At 45.5% G+C, this 20,074-nt stretch overlaps 1 protein-coding gene across 1 annotated transcript; it reads left to right on the top strand.

Moving 5' to 3' along the window:
* Positions 1-11,078: 11,078 nt before the first annotated feature.
* On the top strand, positions 11,079-18,968 carry LOC119228980 (very-long-chain 3-oxoacyl-CoA reductase-B). The gene is made up of 9 exons (XM_062561869.1): positions 11,079-11,303; positions 15,141-15,187; positions 15,479-15,554; positions 15,970-16,077; positions 16,322-16,386; positions 16,558-16,602; positions 17,161-17,195; positions 17,775-17,856; positions 18,874-18,968. The coding sequence occupies exons 1-9, from the start codon at positions 11,126-11,128 to the stop codon at positions 18,940-18,942; spliced, it is 705 nt and encodes a 234-aa protein (XP_062417853.1). The 5' UTR covers positions 11,079-11,125; the 3' UTR covers positions 18,943-18,968.
* The last annotated feature ends 1,106 nt before the right edge of the window (positions 18,969-20,074 follow it).

The raw sequence follows: 20,074 nt of genomic DNA, 5'->3' as shown, positions 1-20,074 counted from the left end.
TTGAGAGGAATTCTTGCAAGAACAACTCTGTTCCTATGTATTGAAAATGAAATTAAAGCTTAAATTTGCTAAGCTACTGGTTGACCAAAGGGGAATTATTAACAGACACACACTCACTGATCATTATCCTGATGATCAATAACAATTAAAAATGTTACAACGCTGTAGTTCTCACTGTTATTGTTTAATCGCTTCACGAAAAACAAAAGCTTCCACGCATTGTGTATAATGCAATACACGCCACACATCTATTTCCCCTGTTTATTTGAATAAGACGCTTCCGTCCCACCGTGCAAAAACGGCACTTTTTCCTTTTTTCCTTTTAAATTACAATACCTAAAAATGACTGAGGCTATTTTTAGGAATCCTGTAGGGGAACAAGATGGTCGCAGAGAAGCTGAAGTGTGTGCGAGGACTCCTATAAATACCAGCACAACACACGAGAGGAACCGCTGCATTGCTAATGGACCTTATTCGTTGTGATCCTTCCCCCCCCCCCCCCCCCCTTACCCCTCCTCCCTCCCCGAATGTTTCTCAATGAATAATGGAGTGGTATTTGTTGAACGGCCTCGTATTGGGTGCAGCTATAAATAGCCGGTGTGCGGTAAAGCGTCCGGGGCGTTGGGCCCGGCAGTGGGAGCCCTGTTATGTAACAGGCGCGTGCGTTGGCACGCCGCGCAGACGCTGCATTGAGCGCGTGTGCGCGTGTGCTTTTGTACCCCGTTGAAGTGTTGCCGGACTGATGGCACATCGGGAGTCCTTTGTAAAGTCTGCCACAGCTCAGCCGGTTAATTGCGTTATTGCCTTGTTCACAACCTGAAATGTGTGTGCATGTATATTTAGCTGTAAAGTATCTAATGTTTAATGTTGATTAAATACAAAACAAATTGTTTTTGTCGACTAGTCAAGTCACATGATGCTGATGACGTAAATACAGTTAGTATGTTATTAATAGACTAACAATCTACGTCGCAGATGATGAATAAAGGTTATTTCAGGTCAAGGGGGGATTGGGAGAAGTGTACACGGTGTTGAGATGCTTTTGCTGCAAAACTTTGGATGCACAAACCCACTTTGGCGTTTTAGCTAATGCGTATTGTGCAGCTATATTTGGCCTGGCGCTGCTGAATATAGCTGCACGAATGAATATCCTTGCCAGATATTGCATAACCATAGTGAATTTCCTCCATCGATGTGGAATAAGATGACTATTTTAGAGACACGGAGACCGAAAGAGTGGAGCGAGATCAGAAGAGTTCTGAACTGGATTTGCATGTTTGGGATTGAGGATTTAACGATCCCAAAGTCCAACGCCAATTACAATACATGTGTGGGAATTTAAATCCATTTCCTGCATTATTTGCCCTTTGTGTTTTTTAGCTAGAATTCCTCACAATACTGCACGATATACAGACACTTCGTAGACCATCAACTGGTGCTAGGCTGCATTCACCAGGGATTCAATGGCCATTTGTTACTCTCGGAGTAATAAAAGTGTATTGGCCTTGTGGGGACGATAGTCTCCACTGTCGTTAACACAAAAGACCCTTCTGCCCCCCCTCGCTCTTTACTGTTACCTCAGCTGGGGCCTGGAGCATCCTGGTTCCCTGCTGATGTAAAACGTCTCTGAGTCTTCACTGTGGCTTCAGCACCACGGACAGCGCCGAAGCAATTCCACTTTCTCCACGGCACTGATCATACAGGCTTGATCTTTGTACCTCGTACGTCTGTTATTACGCTGTCCTATTACCACGATTGCGTGTACAGCTGTAAGTAAAATACCATATCAAGTTAACGTGATTCCACAAACCAGTATTAAATATATTGGCATATCAAATTGGTCCCTCCTCTTCTTGTGTGAAATCCATGGTTTTCGTGTGAGCATGGATTCCACACACCGGGTACCACGTGTTTCCTCTTCTCTCCGTAAATATTGTCCTCTCTGTTTTTAATTGAGATGATTATAACAATTTTGACCTTCTTTCAAGGGGGTTGAAATCGGCGAGGATAGAGTTCATCCTCACAACGGAAGGATGTTGACAGGTTATCTATTGGCAGAATCCTCATATAATTTTGATACTTGGGTTTTTACAATAACCTGGAAGTAAGAATGTTTTTTTTCCCTCCTCAACTTGTAATGAGCCAAAATGAAACAGAAAAAAACCGTATTTAATTCTTTTTTTTTTAAATGACCACAATCTAAACGTAATCCCAAGGAAACCCTCGTGCAGGTGGCAGCTTTAATGAATGAGACAGCGGGCTCATTCTTAAAGAGACACATTGATAAAGAGAAAGAAAACACAATCTGACGAGGGCGGTTTATATACTTTTGCTGTTGCAGGGGGGTCGGGATGGTCCCCCATACTGTGTTTACGTTTCGCCTCTCCCCGTACAGTACAGCGGGTTATACCCTGAACCACAGAAACCCGCAGCGCCGGGCACGTTCAGTGAGGGAGTTAAAAATAGCATCATCGGTCGGCCCAGCGCCGCTCCGTTACTACGCGTTTCAGCATTCTGCCCTGTGCGGGGGGAGTGGGGGGAGTGGGGGGGGGGGGGGGGCAGCCTGTAACGAGCCTTCTGCATCATCACACTCCTGGGCCACACTCCTGCGTCCCTCCCCATTATATTACATTTCGAGTGTAAGATGCTACGCCGATAGTACAGAGGTTTGACCACAGCCAGCACACAATAACCCCCCCCCCCCCCCCTCCAGTTCTAAAGGGGGGGGGTTTACATATCTGACGTTTTTTCCAATGATATTTCATTGGACCATGGATGTTATCAGTTTTTTTTGGACAACGGGGCTCCTGCTTCCATCCTTCAAAGTGGGAGATTCTCCACCTGACGTCAATAGGGCTGACGTAGCTCCCCCCCCCCCCCCCCCCCAGAGCAGGAAGTGTATTTTACCCATGGTATTTGGGGGGGTAGAGGGAAAATATATAATATAAGCCGCGCAAGTTAAAATAATATATGAGATAGGAATAGAATAAACAAGCTACATTGTAACTTCGTGAGAGCACGATTGTCTTGTTCTTTTGACTGGGTGGGGGAGATGGAGTGAGCGTAAAGACGGGTCGGGGGGTGGGGGGGGGGGCACCATGCCTTCGGCAGCAACTACAAAATTAATTTAGCCAAATTCTGCACACTTTTTCCACGGCAGCATCAGAGGAGATGCTGCAGGGCGCGCGCATTCGTCGTTCGGGAGAGAGAGAGAGAGAGGAGGGGGGGGGGGGGGGGCTCGAGCCAGGTTCTCAAACGCTGCACGCTCGAAATTCCTCCAAGGAACCTCTGCAAGCTTTTTTTCTTCTCTCTCTCTCTCTCCCTCTCTCTTTCTCTCTTTCTCTCTTTCTCTTTCATCATCATCACGCGCGAGCTAAAAATAGAAACGGGGTTGGATCGTGATCCAGAAATAGATAGGGGGCATCGCTCCTATAAAAGGCAAACCATTCAAGAGTACAGTGTGTGCACAGTGTGAACGGGCGCAACGCAAGCGCGTTTCATGGAGGAAAACTGCCTTTTCCCTGGTACTACTTTTCGTGTTTTTTTTCCCTCTAAAGGAACCTCCGCTGCTACGACGGTGAGTTGTGGCTGCACCTGTTTCCCTTTCTGTGATTTCGGAATTATTCTTCGCGCGCACCGCAACGCGCGGCGCAGTGATTGTGTGCGCGCGGAGAAACGCGTTGTCATGGGCTATTTCCAGTCGATTTCTGCTATTTCTGCACGGATGCTTATGGGGGGGGGGGGGGGGTATCCAACCGCTGTGTGTCTGCAGCTACACGGGAATCACCCTCAGCTATGACTAAAAAAGGGCGGATGTCAGTTTGCTGTAGCTGAAAACATTAGTATTATTGTTATTGGTTGAGCATGTTCTTTGTGATCTAATTAAACTGATTTTTCGAGGGGAAGGGGGCGGCGTGGGTGGGTGGGTTGGGCGGGGGGGGGGGGGGGGATTATTTGGAAGATCATTGCGAGTGAGTGGGGGAGCTGTCCTCTGGCTTGTGGTGCTGAAGTGCTTTACCGACTCGGCTCGGGAAGGGTGGGGGCGAAGGGGGGCATCCTTCCACTGTGGTTCTGAGAAGTTCACGTGAATTATGATTAATGCGCGCTGTCTCAATTTGTGAACGCGCCAAACAGCTCCACCGGGGGGGGCTTAGTCACTCGGCCGTGCCGTTACAATCCCGTCCTTGTTTGCAAGCTGTTGTCCCCCCCCCCCACACCCTCTTTTTTGTGCACGAAGAGTCTCGAGTCGTGACTGCTAAAAGTGAGTAAGGCGCGTGCTGCGTCAGTGGCGTCTGGCTCCGGTGCGCTCGAGACAGATAGGGGGGGTTAGGGAGGGTGGGTGGGGGGGGGGGGGGGAATCGTGACCGGCTGGGAGAAGCGTCCACGAATGAGAAAAGGGCTGCTGGACGGGCCCAATGAGAGCGGAGCGAGGGTGGGGCCCCACTTTCCTTCAGCAGCTGGTGGTTCGGGGCCAAATTAACCCTTTGCAAGTAAACGGAAACTTTACTATTAATGCAACGTGGAGGCGTTGATAGTGCCCCCCCCCCCCCCCCTCGCACCCCCCTCTCTCGGATGGAGCCGTGGACTGTTGTCCGTCACGAATCTTTTTGCGGTCTGGGCTTGCTGTGCATACATGACTCTGGGAAGCCCTTACCCCAAAAAGCATTCGTGGAGGACGTGAACGTCGCTTGACCTGGAGGTCATCGACCCGGTGGACTCCCCCAAGGTTGGAACTACAGGAGCAAGGAGTGCCCCCCCCCCCCCCCCCCCCCCCCCCAAATTGTTGGTTGCTGTTGTGCTATAAATAAACATGTTTGACAGAGAAACAGATGTGGAGGATTTTCATCCATCACATTGCAGAAATGTATCATCATATAAAAGAAAACTATTGTTTTTTTTTGTCGACCATTATGTTTGATATTAAGATTTGTCCTCTGCCTTGTTACGGTTATTTTGGGGGGTTGAAACACTATAAATCTTCAGAGTAGAAAATGATCCACAGGGAATATTGTTAAGCAGAAACCTTTAGGTAAAATATTTTGAATTTTTGGATCGGAGCTCTCGCAGAACATAATTCAAAACACGGATGTTATTAATGTTTCGCGTGTTGTCTTCTGCATTCCGTGTTACATTTCCCTTTATGTTCGCTTTTCCTTCTCAATCGTGATATATTTGCTTCTTCTCATCTAATCTTTTTTTTGTTGTTGTTCTTTGTGTTTTATGCCTTTCAAACTCAGGTTCTCCACATCACACACACACACACACACACACACACACACACACACACACACACACACACACACAAACACACTGCGATGGGAGACAGCAGCAGTGACTGAGCCACGGTGAGGTCAGCAGGTGCAGACCCACAGAGAGAGTGGGAGGAGTGTCAAAGTCAAGTCAGCAAACACAATGTCTGCATCTGTGTAACAAAAAACACGGCGTCTTCATCTTATTGGAAATACTCAGCACCGCAGGTCAGATGCAGATTCAAAGATGGCTTTTAAGGGAAAGCTGTGAACGTGGCGAGTGACGCGGCGTGTCTGAGCAGGAGGTCTGAGCGGTGTGAAGGGGCTTACACCCGGGGGGGGTTTATTTGGGATTCTATCTTGTCTCCCTCACTTTGTACATTCTGGGCTATTCCCATGAATCGTGCATTTACCTTGCATTTCCCCTCATCGTTTCTTTTAAGCACACAAGCTGGTTGGGAGACTCGGTGGCTGAAGGGTTAAACAAAAAGAAGAGCATTTGGTGTAGTATTTTAGAATAAATAAATACTTGAAATGATACACAGACAGGGTAAAGATGAGTATGTTTTTCTTTGGCTGACATCATATTACGTGTCATTCACATTCCTCCTCAGCATTTCATTTTTTCTGTAATGGGTTAAGATTTACCTCTTACTTCCTCTTAAACTTTGTGTTAGTTTATCTATAAAACACTGAAATGAGATGACATAAAAGATGTCCTCCACGTGCAAAACCTTCACTTACCCATTGATGTGCAAACATCGCTGAGCACACACACACACACACACACACACACACACACCTTCTGCTGCGACTTGTCCACGACGCGGACCAGTTAGAATCATCAGGCGTTGTATCCAGAAAACCAGTTAGCCAGAGATTTGACTCTGAAAATCGGTAAATATTCAACTCTCAAAAGGAAATACGTACAGGTTAATTATTAAGGCTCCAATAATAATCATCAAAAAGTGGACTCAACTGGAATAATTGATCTGTGGTTGGTCTTTACATGATGAAATGTATGTGTGAGTATGTATAAGTTATCACATACTTGAACATTCTTCTATTCTTTCATCGCTTCCTTTCTGTTAAAATTCAATTTATATAATTTCATCATTCAGTCTTAATTTTTCTAATGTACATTCTTTCAAATATGTCATAATGTCTATAGACCCGATCATATTAAAAAAAAAAGGTTTAAATTATCTATAACCATACCCTTGAATGGATTAATGTGGCAACGTATTCACCGCATTTGCTCTGATTATGAATGGATTCCATTATATGCTGTATGTATGTATTTTATTTCAATATGTATGACGCTCTAACCATTTCGATTCCGCAGTGTTGTAATAAAAGCAGTGTGAAACCCTCTATCATGTCTCCCTGAAGATCTTTGCACAATGTAGCTAAGTGAATAACCACTTTATATGAAGACACTTGTAAACCGCAGCATGCATTTGGGACCGCGCAGTAAAAACAACACGTGGATACAAACAACAATAAAAGCTTGTGACTCTGAATCTGACGGACGCAGAATAGATGCACAACAACTGCTATTATCCTGTAAAATCCCAAAAGAACAGTTTGTCTTCATTTTAAACTCTGCGAGCTGCGTCTCCTCAGTCCTGAACTCTGAACGCTATCACAGGTAAATGCTTCGTAGTTTTATATTTGTCTTCGTTGGATTGAAGTGAGAATGAAGGATTTTTATTTTGTCTTTGCTCCTGCTGCACTTGTGCTGGAGCTGAGGAGGTTTGCAATAACTCCACAGTTGAACAGATTGTGATCCTGGAGCATCTGTTTCGGCACAGTATGGGAGCTCCACAACAGTCACACGCACCAAATCCGCATGCTGCTAACGATCGTGCGCGTCAGGTGGGGCCCCGTCAAGAGCCCCGCGCAGCAGCATGAGTCGGACCTCTGTTCATTTAATGGGGCATTTGACGGGCCAATTAAAGTCTCCAATAGTTTTATCTAGCTGAGGCGCATCAATTTGGTTCAGAATTCACAGCATCGGTGTTGCAGTGTTGGCTGCGTGTGACGGAGCCAATGTACATGTTGGAAAAGTATGCCTCCTCTTCCTCGCCAAATCTCTAAGCCAGTGCCCGTTGTGGTTTTGGGGATAAAACCCAAATCCTACACAGAGGTCAGAGGTTCGAACTGACATATCGACGATGCAGAATAACAAATAAATATTTTCCACTGATGGAAATGTGATTATTAGATTTCAATCACTCCAGTGATTTTTAATAGTCAATCTCGCTGAATTTGTGCATTTTCCTGTTCAGATACAGGGAAAGACGCAAAAAGGGAGCCGCCTCTCGGATTGCGCAATCCCTCACAAACCGGATCGAGCTGCTCATTTTTTCTTTTTTTTTTCGCACACTATTATTATTACATATTAGTCTTGCTGATCTGACATAAGGCCACAGTGAAAAAGCAGGATGGGAGGCAGCTAGAGCGGCACCCTCCCTCACAGCTATTTTACTGCAGCGTGGGGCAGTACCTCTGCCTCCCTGAAGAGGGCGCGTGTGAACACACTCGGTCGTCTTCTAGCACATGCTAGCTGACAGTGTTAAGTTACGAAGGTCAAGTGCACTGCATCAGTCCCTTTCTATTTTTCTCTGACGATGATGATATATATAAAAAATAAAACATTTCTCAAAACTGGAGGTGATAAAATAATGGAAGACCGCTGCCGCAGCTGAAAGATTTGCTTCAAACGACAAACTGCTTTCGTTGCCTTTTGTTCTCAACAGGTGACGATGTCTGGACTACAGCGGGATTGTGTGACTTGAAAAATCTACCGAGAAGCCTCAGCAGACACGAAGGTTACTACTCACATTCACAATTTCTTCTGCAAAAACCTTTGGAAGTTGTGAGATGTGTGTTCCCGTATTTTATTCTAAAGAGCAGATGTTGTGACAATGCAGGAAATGACGCTGTGACCATATAAGGCCAATATGGGGACTGAGGGATGAAGGAGTACAGGAAGCGTGAAGATAAATCACCATCTGACGCAGTGCTCCTGGTTCCAGGGGGGGGGGACACCTAAACCATCGCAGGCCTTTAATGGGAAACTTTGAGTTTATTATCCCACCGACGCCATGGCCACTCACCAACAAAATACCATGTGTAGTCAAAGTTTGATCTTGGTGAATGGATTCAGAACTGGCAGCTGCCTTTTTTTTAAATTAGATTCATTTATGCATTTCTAGATTTGTTTTAATGTAACATGTTCCTTTGAATGTAGTTGTTTTAATTGGAATAGAATGATTTAAGGTATATTTATCTTTGTTGAATCTCCCTTTTGAAAGCGGGTTGTTTCAATTTTAACGGAATCATTTATTGATTCAAATGCAATGTGTATCTAATGTTTTAAGTAGATGTATGTACATATTTCTACATCTGTCACATGATCCTGTTTGAAAGCGGTTTCAACTCTTAACAGAATGGTTTATTGATTTAACTGCTACTTTGATGCTTTAAGTGATGAATATGTATATAATAATGATATATTTTTTTAATGTCACATGATCTTTTTGAATGCAGTCGTTTTAATTTTAATAGTATGATTCATTAATCCAACTGTTTTATTTATTGTTTTGAGTAAATCTTTAAGTATATTGTTTATACAAATGTCTACATCGGTTTTGATTTTGTATGTTCCTTTTAAAAGCAGTTGTTTTAATTTGAATAAAAAGATGTATTGATGAAACTGCTTTGTATGACCAATGCAACAGTTTTAGACTCCCTCTGGGAAAGAACATCTGTACCCGCCCGCCTGCAGCCTCTCGTGGTAGTGATCAGCAGCTGGGCCATTCATGTCTTAGAATACGCTTTAATGTCAGTTTCATTGAGGTTCCTGTGGAAGCTTAGAGGCAGCAGTTGAGACCCCTGTTTACCATTGCTGCATTTCTATTGGAGTGTGACCTGCGAAGCAGAGCGCACTCTACATAATCCGGCGGGCTTATTATTAATCGTTTTATTCTCCTTCCCCTTCCGAACAAAAACATTTGGCACATTACTCCTCCCTCAGTATTGCGATCACATGCCTCACAATTCATGGGTCACAAATGTCCGGACTCATTGGGAATTGTGTGCTGTGACTCTAACAAAAGAAAAATGACTGACCGTTTCCCCCCCAAATCCGAGCCAAAATGCTCCAAAGGAATGAATGGAGTTAAAAAAAAAAAACTCCTGCAAAAAACATTGAACTTTGCGGCCTGTACTTAAAGATAAAGATAAAGTCTTGACTTGGCATACTGATACCTCCAATGGCTCTCGGTGGCGGTGCTCCAATTCAAGTGCAAACAACAAGTTGGAAACAAGTTTCATGGCGTGAAGGATCAATTAGGGAACTATTGCTACATCAATCATGTTGCATAATGGATGTATATTTGTGGCATTTCAATACAATCGTTTAGCTAACTGCTTTGCAATATGATGTGTACAGGCAATCCAGGATCATAACTATAAATATACTGCAATTATCTGTATAGTGTGACATCAAATTTCTGCGGAATTTTCTATATTTAGATGCACTGCTGTTATGTAACGCTCGCTCTCACATTGTGGACCACTGATGTTTGCTCCACTTGGCTGAGTTGTGTTCTCCCTGCGTGTGTGTCTGTATATGAAGTTATATTATTATTATTAGCTTTTATAACTTATACAACTAATACAGAGATAAACAGATGCATTTAAGCCATACAAAGAAACAAAATGTTGGGTTTGTACTGTTGAACAGCTTCAAACATCCCTGTAAAACCCCACTGTGAAACAGAAGCAATGAGTGTTTTTGTAAATGTTTTATTATAAATAAGACAGGCCTACCTACACATTTAGAAGAAAAAAGTAATTTTGAAAAAATATTGAACAGGTAATATTCTATGCACAAGAGCGAGAATAAACTTTAGCCAGAAAACAACACAGACAATTATTTATTGACTTAACTGCACAAATAAATGAACCCTCCAACGAGTCCCAATCAAAAGGGATTAAGTATTCAATTAATATAAGTGTCAAAGAAAAGAAAAGAAGATTAAAGCTGCGATGATACCATGATTGACCTTTTTGTAGAGCACATCCAAGAGCACCTGTGTGCAAAAGTTCAAGTCAATCGGTAAAAGTAGGAAACTATTTCCCCAGAGGGAGCACTTACGGACGCGCTAGCGAGCACTTTTTTATATCCCCTTATTGCGGGACCACAAGAATATCTAAATTTTTTGCAATTCTGAAGCGCGTGCATAAATTCAAGAGTTTTTGAATATGATAAAGTCCTCAAAAATAGGATGAGTAAAAACCACACAATACAGAAAACACATGCAAGATAAAAAATATCAAACTGTCTGTTAAAAACAAAATAAACACATTTACATTTAAAATAAACCTTTACTGAACATTTCAGGATGCATGCATTCAAGGAGTATGTCTACCTGTCTGCGCTTGATCACGGTTCCATCCCCAGTTGGAACAGGTGATATATATATATATATATATATATACTGTATATATATATATATATAACTCCCGGTATATATATATATATATATATATATATATATATATATATATATATATATATATATATATACACAGTATATATATATATATATATATTTGACCGGCAGGTCTGAGTTAAACCACCAGGTGGCAGTAAAGCGCCTTCGACTCTAAACCTGCAGGAGAAGAAGAAAACGGGCACGCGCGCTGATGCCGAAGCGTCTTAACGCGGAAGTAGCGTCCCGAGCCGCTCCTCTCTCGTCGCGCGCGTCTTGCACTTTGATCGAGTCGTTTATTTTTCGCATTCGTTCTTCAGCCGTAGCCAGACGTCTCCCACCGTCGGCAGGAGCACCCGGGGGTCTGAAGGCATGTGGTCCGCCGCAGATGAAGCGCTGCGCGCCGCGGAGACGCCGCTCCTGTGGCTCGGCGCTGTGACGGCGGCCTGGCTGTCCGTGTGCTCGGTGTGCCGCCTCCTGTCCGGCATCAGGGTGTGGGGCCTGGGCAACGGACGCCTCGTGTCACCCACCAAACTGGGACAATGGGCAGGTGAGCAGCTGAGTGCGGTTTTATGGAAAGGATACCGGGAGTTATTGTCTAACGCTGAGACAATGTCATTTATATGTATATACACACAGCGTTGGCAACACAAAGCGGGTAGTGTCATGGTGAACACAGTGGCACAGTGGTCTCCTTCTGTTCCTTCATAATACAGTTTTTTGTTTCTGATCTGGCGAACGTCGTCACCCCCCCCCCCTCCAGCCCCTGCACCACACAGGGTCATAAGGTCAGCATGAGCAAAGAAGTGCAGATAATCATCCCAGTCACCTACGCAGTGTAACATGTAACATGTATGTGGTGCATGTAGCACTTTGTAGTGACCGCAAGTAATACCTCCTTTTTTTTAAAATAAGATTCATATCCATACATTCTGTCTACAAATGGTCCTGTAGGATGACCAAAAAAACAGTGACTCTGTTTCTTTTATTTTCTGATTATCATTTTTAATATTAAAAGTTTCTGATTATCAAAATGCGAAAGATAGTGATGTGTCATCGCAGACTTCAGACTTTAGCTTCAGCACACACACACACACACACACACACACGTATCTTGTCGAACTTGGATCCCAGAGAGCGAAGGGGCGAATGATCAGCCCCCCCCCCCCCCCTAGGGTTGGGTATCGTTTGAATTTGAGCGATTCCGATTCCGATACCGATTCCTTGTTTCGATTCCGGTTCCCAGCGATTCTCGATTCCGATTCTTTTAAGAGGCAGGGTCAAAAAAGTTTAAGTTTAAGATATTTTAAATGAGCTAGCTAACCAAGGGTCTTTCTGAAGGAAATAGTCTGACCTTCTCCATCAATGTTAATTCTATGAACTTTTTATTAACTTTACTATGAATTTCTAACAGGGCTGTTTTCAACTGCAATATGAATATCAAACTATGAACTTGAATATTGTATAAACATTATAAATTACAGGGGTACACTTTCACTTTCTTTATTTTTGAAACCTCACAAAAACACATTTACACGTGAGTGTGTGATACTGCAGGTACTTAAACGTTACCTTGCTCCCACTGATGGACGAACCCTTGGAATCAGAGGAAGAGGCAGCGCGTCAAACACGGGGCACACGGAGGGGGGGGGGGGGGGCGCGCAACTCTCCCAACCTCAAATCAGGGACACTTTCGCTGACGGGGGGGCTGCTGGCGGTCGACGCGGGGAGTGCTAGTACAACCTTTTTTTTTCTTTGCAGCGCCAGCCTCACTGCTCATTTTAACAGATAGGACCGCTCCGCTCGGGCCACCCGGCACCACCGCGCGCACTGGTCTGATGCGTCACAACTTCACAACAACCGGGAGTTTTTTGCCAAGTTTTCGGTTTGTTTCGAAAAGTGTCACTACACTTTGGACCGCCGACGCACGCTACACATGTTCGATCGCGCTGTTACGCCAACACTTCCGGTGGACGCTTCTTCGTTGGTGTTCAGCGGTTTCTATTTCCGGTCGGCGCCGGCGTACTGAGAATCGAAACAAGGAATCGAATTTTAAACTTTTGAATGATACCGGGTAAATTGCAAAGCTAGTTCCGATTCCATTCGATTCTCGATTCTCGATACCCAACCCTACCCCCCCCTCCCCCCCCCGGTGTAAACTAGTAAATGTCGTCATGGGGATTACGGCTCGAGGGGATTATCTAAAGAGACCCAACGCTCTCCATCTGTCAGACGAGGCCGCTGGCGTCGCTTTGACCTCGTGTGTTTATTTGAAAAGAAGTAGGGAGAGTCGTTTAACATCGAATAGTTATTAGGGATATTGCATCATCATTTCCCACTGTGTGCTCATCCGTCTGCCGGAGAAATCCAAATGTTTGGTGGATGCGTGCAGGAAAGTTGCCTTTTGATCTTTTTTTTTTTTCTGTATGCAGCTGAAAAAAATGCATCAGCGTCTGTTTTTTTGTTTTTTTTGGGGGGGTGGTAGGGAGGGGGAGGGTGATTATTTTTGGATTGAGCCCCACATGCGCAGTGATTCAGGAGATCGGAGCCCGTCGGCATCGGCCCTCATTCACCACGTTGGTCTTCAATGAAGTGGACTTGATTGAGAGGACGACCCGGTTACGTAAGAAGGCCGGAGCTATTCATGAATGAGATGCCTCGGAGGGGGAGGGGGGGGGAGGTGGGTGAGAGATGTAGCAGTACAACAAGGCACTGGTGTAAGGAATGAATAGCATCTCCCTATATACAATGCCTTAATTATTTCTATTTCTTCAGACAATACAACGTCTGCAAATAGGAAATGTCTCATTGTGTCTCTTTCAATGTCTCACCCACATCCTCATGGATTAACCATGATAATTATCGTTGTCATAAAATGAAACTGTGACGTTTGTAGCGCGCCGCCATCGGGTTCTAGAAGCCGGGCAGAACTTCTGCTTTTATTTGAAGGGTGCAGACAGAGACCATCTACTCCCAGTCCTTCAATTATTTTCACCATGAAATATCGCCCCCCCCCCCCCCCCCCCTCCCCAAAAGCCTTGTTATTGCAGCTCGCCGGTGTAACCTACATTCAGCAGAGCACGGCGCCTCCTAAAATAGGACTGAAGGGAACATGGGCTCAGACATAAAGGCTTTATTTGTCTGTCTGTTTATTGCTTTTTTTTTCTTCTTCCTTATTTCTTTTTCCTGCTGGAAAAAGGTACATTCTCTATAAATAGCCCCGGCCTACGTTTCCCTCCCCATCGTGCCTGCAGACCCGGCATCGCTCAGCCCCCCCCCCTCCTCCTCCTACTCCTCTTCTGGGCTATTTTTAGTTGCCCCCAGGATCCCTGTGTTTATGTTTTTCCTCTCCTCCCTGCAAAAAAGGGGACATGGGTGAGGGAAGGATTTAAAAGTATTCTCAAAAGAGCAAAATGTTTTCCTTTAAAAACAAACCTCTCTGCAGGGACAATCGGATTCTGTGTCTTAGACCAAAAGCGCACAAACAACACGAAGGGAGGATAAAATGACGAGTCCTTCTCGCTCGTTTCTGCTTTGACGGCGACGCAGTGATGAAAATGCACCCGGCTCGCTTCAGCCGACGCTCCCCCGGCCAATCACATCTGTCCAAGGAACGCAACCCCTGTAATTGGCTTGTAATTCGGCTCTATTTCCTTTGTTGTGTTGGTTTATACATCGGGGAGGCTTTTTATTCCTCACAGTACCGCGATCCACCGCTGACAGACCTGACGTTTACACGTTCATCACTAAGGCAACAAATGCAACACATCGAGATGCAGGAGAAGAACACACAGGGACCAGACGGGTGGAGTTCTTTAAGTGTGGGGGGGTTGTAACAACCTGCCCCCCCCTCCCTTTTATGTTTTTCTTCTTTTTGTTGCATCCAGCGACAGGTGTGATGAATAGTTCCTCCTGATGGATTGCGATTGGCCAACAATAGGCCTCCGCTGGCATTTGTGCCTGGCAGATCTAGGGCATCTGTGCCCCCCCCCACCAGTCCCCCCACCAGTCCCCCATTTGTCCTTGTTTTATTCCCCTCGGCTGCTCTCTGTGTGCGTGGGCAACCTGCAGTGACTCCTTCACCACTGGAAGTCCTTCTTTCTGTGCCATCGTTGGTGCTCTGACATCCTTTTTCCTTTCACTTATGTGGTTCCTGGAGGGGGGAGGTTAGCAGTATATGAATGCCCATAGTTTTACAAAAAAAAGGTGTGTGTGTGTGGGGGGGGGGGGGGGGTTACGACGTCTGCATACTCAATACGATGAAGTGTTCAAAGATAACGTGTCTTCCTTTTACCTTTTCCACAGTCTGCTTTTCAGTATCTGTGTTCTCATGCTTGGTTTGGAACACGTTGTCCTTCTCACCGCGTCTCTGTCTGTCCCCTTTTAGTTGTGACGGGGGCCACGGACGGGATTGGGAAAGCCTACGCTGAGGAGGTGAGATTCCATGAACCCTGTCCCAGACCTTCAGACTCCAGACGACAACATCCGAGGGCCACAAAATAAATGATTACTTTCAAACGGAGCGGTTATCAGCAGCTCGTTGGACCCGCTTCTCGTACCATTGGCCTTCTGTTGGTGGTGAAGTTTACACACAGAAGCTCCAGACGAAAAGCCAAATAAACTCCTTTTGGCTTTTGAAAAAGGAGATCAATACTGAAGTAATTAAAGTACACGTGTGTGTGTGTGTGTGTGTGTGTGTGTTGACATGCGTTTTTGTGTTTGCAGCTCGCCCGCCGAGGCTTCTCCATCGTACTGATCAGCCGCTCTCAGGAGAAGCTGGATGACGTTTCCAAGGCCATCTGTGAGTTCTGCGACATCAATTGAATGTATTTGTTTGTGTTTGTTTTTAAGTTGCAGTATTAATGCAGATGACAACAACAACAAAAAGAAGAGCGAAATACTGCAAAGTCCTCGACAGTGAATGCGGAGCGAGGATGACGCATAGCAGAGGCATCACAACCAAAACCGTCCTGTGAGCGAGGTGGTCTGCTGGAGCGAGCCCTCATCCAGCGTCTGCAGGGCGGTGAAGCCTCCTGCTGGCGCTGAAATATGTCCAATTAAATGAAAGCCACCTCTTTGGTGAAGCTTCTGATGAAGCAGGATTATTGCAGGGCTTCGGTTTTCTATCGTGGCTGTTGGCTGACATCTTCGGGGTCTTTCTCTGATGTTCCTTTAATGCAAAATTTAAGTTGTCTGTTTTTTTTTTTTGCTTCCAGCGAGCAAATGCGGAGTGGAGACCAGAACGATCGCGGCCGACTTCAGCGCTTCAGACATCTACTCCAGGATCGAGGCTGGGCTCGTGGGATTGGAGATCGGCGTCCTGGGTAAGCGATGAGTCTGAATGGAGGGGTACAGCCTTTGGTGGGGGGGGGGGGGGGGGGCAGATGAATCCACTATGTTGTAGCTTTGTTTCCATGTGAGCACAGAGGTATCCCCGCTTCCTCAGCCCTTTGCTGCCCTCCTAAGATGGAAGGCGGAACTCCACGTTGCAGAATTGCTTCCCTTTTTAATCAGTTGAACATCATGCAGTACTTGCTGTTCTGTTTATTTCTTTTCCCCTGTCAACAGTGAACAATGTTGGAATATCCTATTCTTACCCCGAGTTCTTCCTCAACGTCCCGAGCCTTGACACGGTAAGTTTAATTAATTAATTAATCAATTGATGTATGACATGATTGTTTTTTATTGGCGTCTGATTTTGATCATAAGAATGGATTCTTTCCACTATGCGTCGTCACATGCTCAGTTTGAACAGAAAGCTGCACAGACCCCCGCAGTAAAGCTCCTTGTTGTTTTTGTTTCAGTTCATCGACACCATGGTCAACATCAACGTAACGTCCGTGTGCCAGGTAAGCGTTCATCCGTCCAACCCCTTCGCTAAGACGCACACACATGGCGGCGTCTTAGCGGCACGCAGCAGCTGAAGGATGCAGAAGTGAAAAATGTCCTCGCTGTGGCGGTGATTGAGTGCCTCGGTCCGCTCGCGGCCCGCCTCCCGTTAGTTAAGTGGATCCCGGTGGCCGAGGTGCTCCGAGACCCACCGGCAAGGAGCCCCCGTCAATAAAAAAAACACAAAAAAACCCCGAAAACAAAGACTCAGCAGAAGGACACCGAGCAAAGCAGGTCTCTGCTCCGCGTGCGGCCGTTCCCCCCGGCAACAGCTGCAGCTCCGCCCACTTTCTCTCTCTCTCTCTCTCTCTCTTTCTTTTTGTGTCTTTGCTCTTCATTTGTGCCGTTTGATATCTCTTAAATACTCCCTCTGCCGTCGTTATTGTTGCTTCGTCCCTCGACGCACAAAGCAGATACACACACACACACACACAGTTAACTTTTTATGTTCTGTTGTCTGTCGAAGCCGCCACTCTGTTTCTCACACGTCCCGTTTCTCTCTCTCTCTCTCCCCCCAGATGACGCGTCTGGTTTTACCTCGAATGGTGGAGAGGTGAGTTTGCACCAAGTGATTTGTGGGGGGGAAAAACCCCCAAAATGTGTAAAACGGATACAGATCAAAACTAAATATCTGTATGTGTGCAGTATCGTTTTAGAAATATTCATCATTTAAGAGGTACGTTCGCTGTATTTTGATAGAAATGTTTTATTGTGACATTGACTTGAACTTCAGCACCATTTATAGCGGCGTATAAAGCATCAGTTGACAACAAAGTAAATGTGATATATTATCAGATTTTCACTGAAAACGTTCTATTTGACCTTCACGTAGTACAATCAAGGGTTTAATAAGTGGAAGAGCTTCTTCCATATTTCATACGCCATAATCTGCATTTTGGGGTATCGGGCCGTGATAAGAGCTTATTCAATTTTGATATCCGCATTAAAGCGGATTTATACAAACCTCATTTTTGAACATCATCCACCTCCTCGCTTGGATTAAATATCGAAGAAACCAAACGTTTTTAAATATCGATCAAAACGGTTTCCTTTTGATCTGGTCTTTAGCTACCTGCTTCCCCTCTGCCTCTCATGCTCTTATTTTTGTGATGCTCTTGATTCATGTCTGCAGGAAGAAGGGGGCCATCCTGAACATCTCGTCTGCCAGCGGGATGTACCCCGTTCCTCTGCTCACCGTCTACTCCGCCTCCAAGGTTAAATTGCAGTAGACGGCGTGTGACCTTTCCCCCCCCCCCCTCCCCGATGCGCTGCCTATAAACGCATGCCCGCCTCGCGCCGCGCTCCCCCAGGACGAATCCATTCCGGGCTCTGGATGTGCATTCGGCAGAGCCAATCCACGAGGGCAGCTGCAGTACCCGCGGCGTCGGCGGGCGAGTCTTTAATGAAACACGTTCAGATGGTGGATATGACGCCACGTCAATCGATTCTCTGGGGGGGGGGGGGTGTACTTTAGAGACCAACCTTTGCATCCTACATGTTGGCTACAAGGAGCCAGGTGTTCTCTCGCTCTCAGTCAAGTCACCGGCCTTACCCTGTATCCGGAGCAACCGTATCATAGCAACCATTCGCAACAAAAGCATCTCGAGTGAGAAGAAACATACCGTTTTTTTTTTTTTTTTTTTAGATCTGCTCGCGTGGCGGCCTGTTGAGTGGGCGGGGGGGGGGGGGGGCGCCTCAGTAGCATGAACTTGGAGACTAATAAACACTTCTGAATCATCTCCGCCAATTATAGTCGGTATATAGAAGTATAGTTTATTCTACACAAACAATAAAAACATGCAGTTAAATGAAGATGTGCACAGATGACTTCTGGGTAATCTGTTGATGTTGAATAAAGGGCTGGGATTTGAAGAATATCTCTTTGAACTTCCGTTCTTCCCTGATACAGAAATTGCTGTTTTACTCTGGGTTGAAGTTTAAAACCATTTTTTCCAGTGTCAGTAATGCGAGTAAAAAAAAAAGTGCATCCAAAACCCATTATGGGTGAATCTTCCTTTTAATGCTCAATTTAACGATCGTCTCAGTTCATTACATCTGTCATTAACATTGTGAAAGCCCATTGTACTTGAATTGCTCCTGCCCGCATTGTCTCTTACTTCAACTTTTGCACCACGGATTTTGTACTTCATGCGTCCTCGTTTCCATTGAGAATAGCAAAGGTGCTATTTTTATTCTTTTTCGTCTTAACAACCTGCTTTTGTTTAACGCAGGCATTCGTGGACTTCTTTTCGCGAGGCCTGCAAGCGGAGTACAAAAGCAAAGGCATCATCATCAGGTGAATTTTCGACTCGTATGAACTTCCCTCGAGAACAACTTGAGTCGCGGCGCTCACCCGTGTTGCCTTCCCCTCCGCTAGAGTGTTCTGCCCTTCTTCGTCGCCACCAAGCTGAGCAAGATCCGCCGCGCCACGCTGGACAAGCCCAGCCCGGAGCGCTACGTCTCCGCCGAGCTCAACACGGTGGGGCTGCAGACGCAGACCAATGGCTACCTGCCCCACGCCATCATGGTGAGGTGTTGGTATTTCAGGGTTAAAAACTTCAGGGTTAAAAACGGAGAGCCTGATTGTAAGTGCGTGCCGCGGGTTCTTCTTTTCGCCACAATCATCCCTTCAGCGTCTGAGATGATGGCCCTGAGCCAAACGTACCACAGAGAGAGAGAGTGTGTGCCGAGATGTGAAGCTATATTTCCTCTCTGGTTATGGTCGAGGTCACGGAAACGGCTCCAAAGAGCTTCCCACCTGCCCGTCTCCATCCACTGACCTCATGTCGCTGTCTGTCCCACAACGTCGTTCAGGCGTCTTGATGGTGTTTACATTCCCGCTGAAGCTCCAGCTGCTCTGATGACGTCATGATCGCTCGGTTGTGCAGTACGGCTCTTAGTCAGGGGGCCTTAATATTACTAGTAATAGTACAGTAATAACAGAACACCCCCCCCACCCCCCCCTGCCCCTGCCCGCCCGCTCCTAAACCAAATCTCCCGACTTGACCTGCATCTCCACGTAGTGTGTTTGACTGCATCCTGGTGTCTGGAAGTGAAGGCCGCTCCATCAATTTAGGAAAAATAACACATTTTCGCTTTGAAGTAAATGGAAAATAATTCTGTCACGAGGGAACCTGTATTAGTGATTAAGTGGATATGGAAACTCAATGAAGAACCGTTTACGATGCTGCTACCTACTGGAAAAAAGTAGATTAAAAATAATCAGGGTTTCCTCAGAACTAAATCAGCTGTGTAAACCTCTGCACTGTTGTCTGGGAACTGATTACTTTAACCATCATTACGGTTAAAGCGGAAGAGTTCATTGCTTTGAAAAAAAAAAAAAATGCAATATGAAAAAATAAATTGCAAATTAGACTTGGACCACAAAGGTACGTTTATCATCATTTACAACGGCCAAATAGAAATGAAATT

Source organism: Pungitius pungitius, chromosome 4 (assembly GCF_949316345.1).
Source record: "Pungitius pungitius chromosome 4, fPunPun2.1, whole genome shotgun sequence".
Lineage (NCBI taxonomy): Eukaryota > Metazoa > Chordata > Actinopteri > Perciformes > Gasterosteidae > Pungitius > Pungitius pungitius.
Note: the sequence above shows the minus strand (reverse complement) of the source record. Positions and strands in the feature narration are given on the sequence as shown.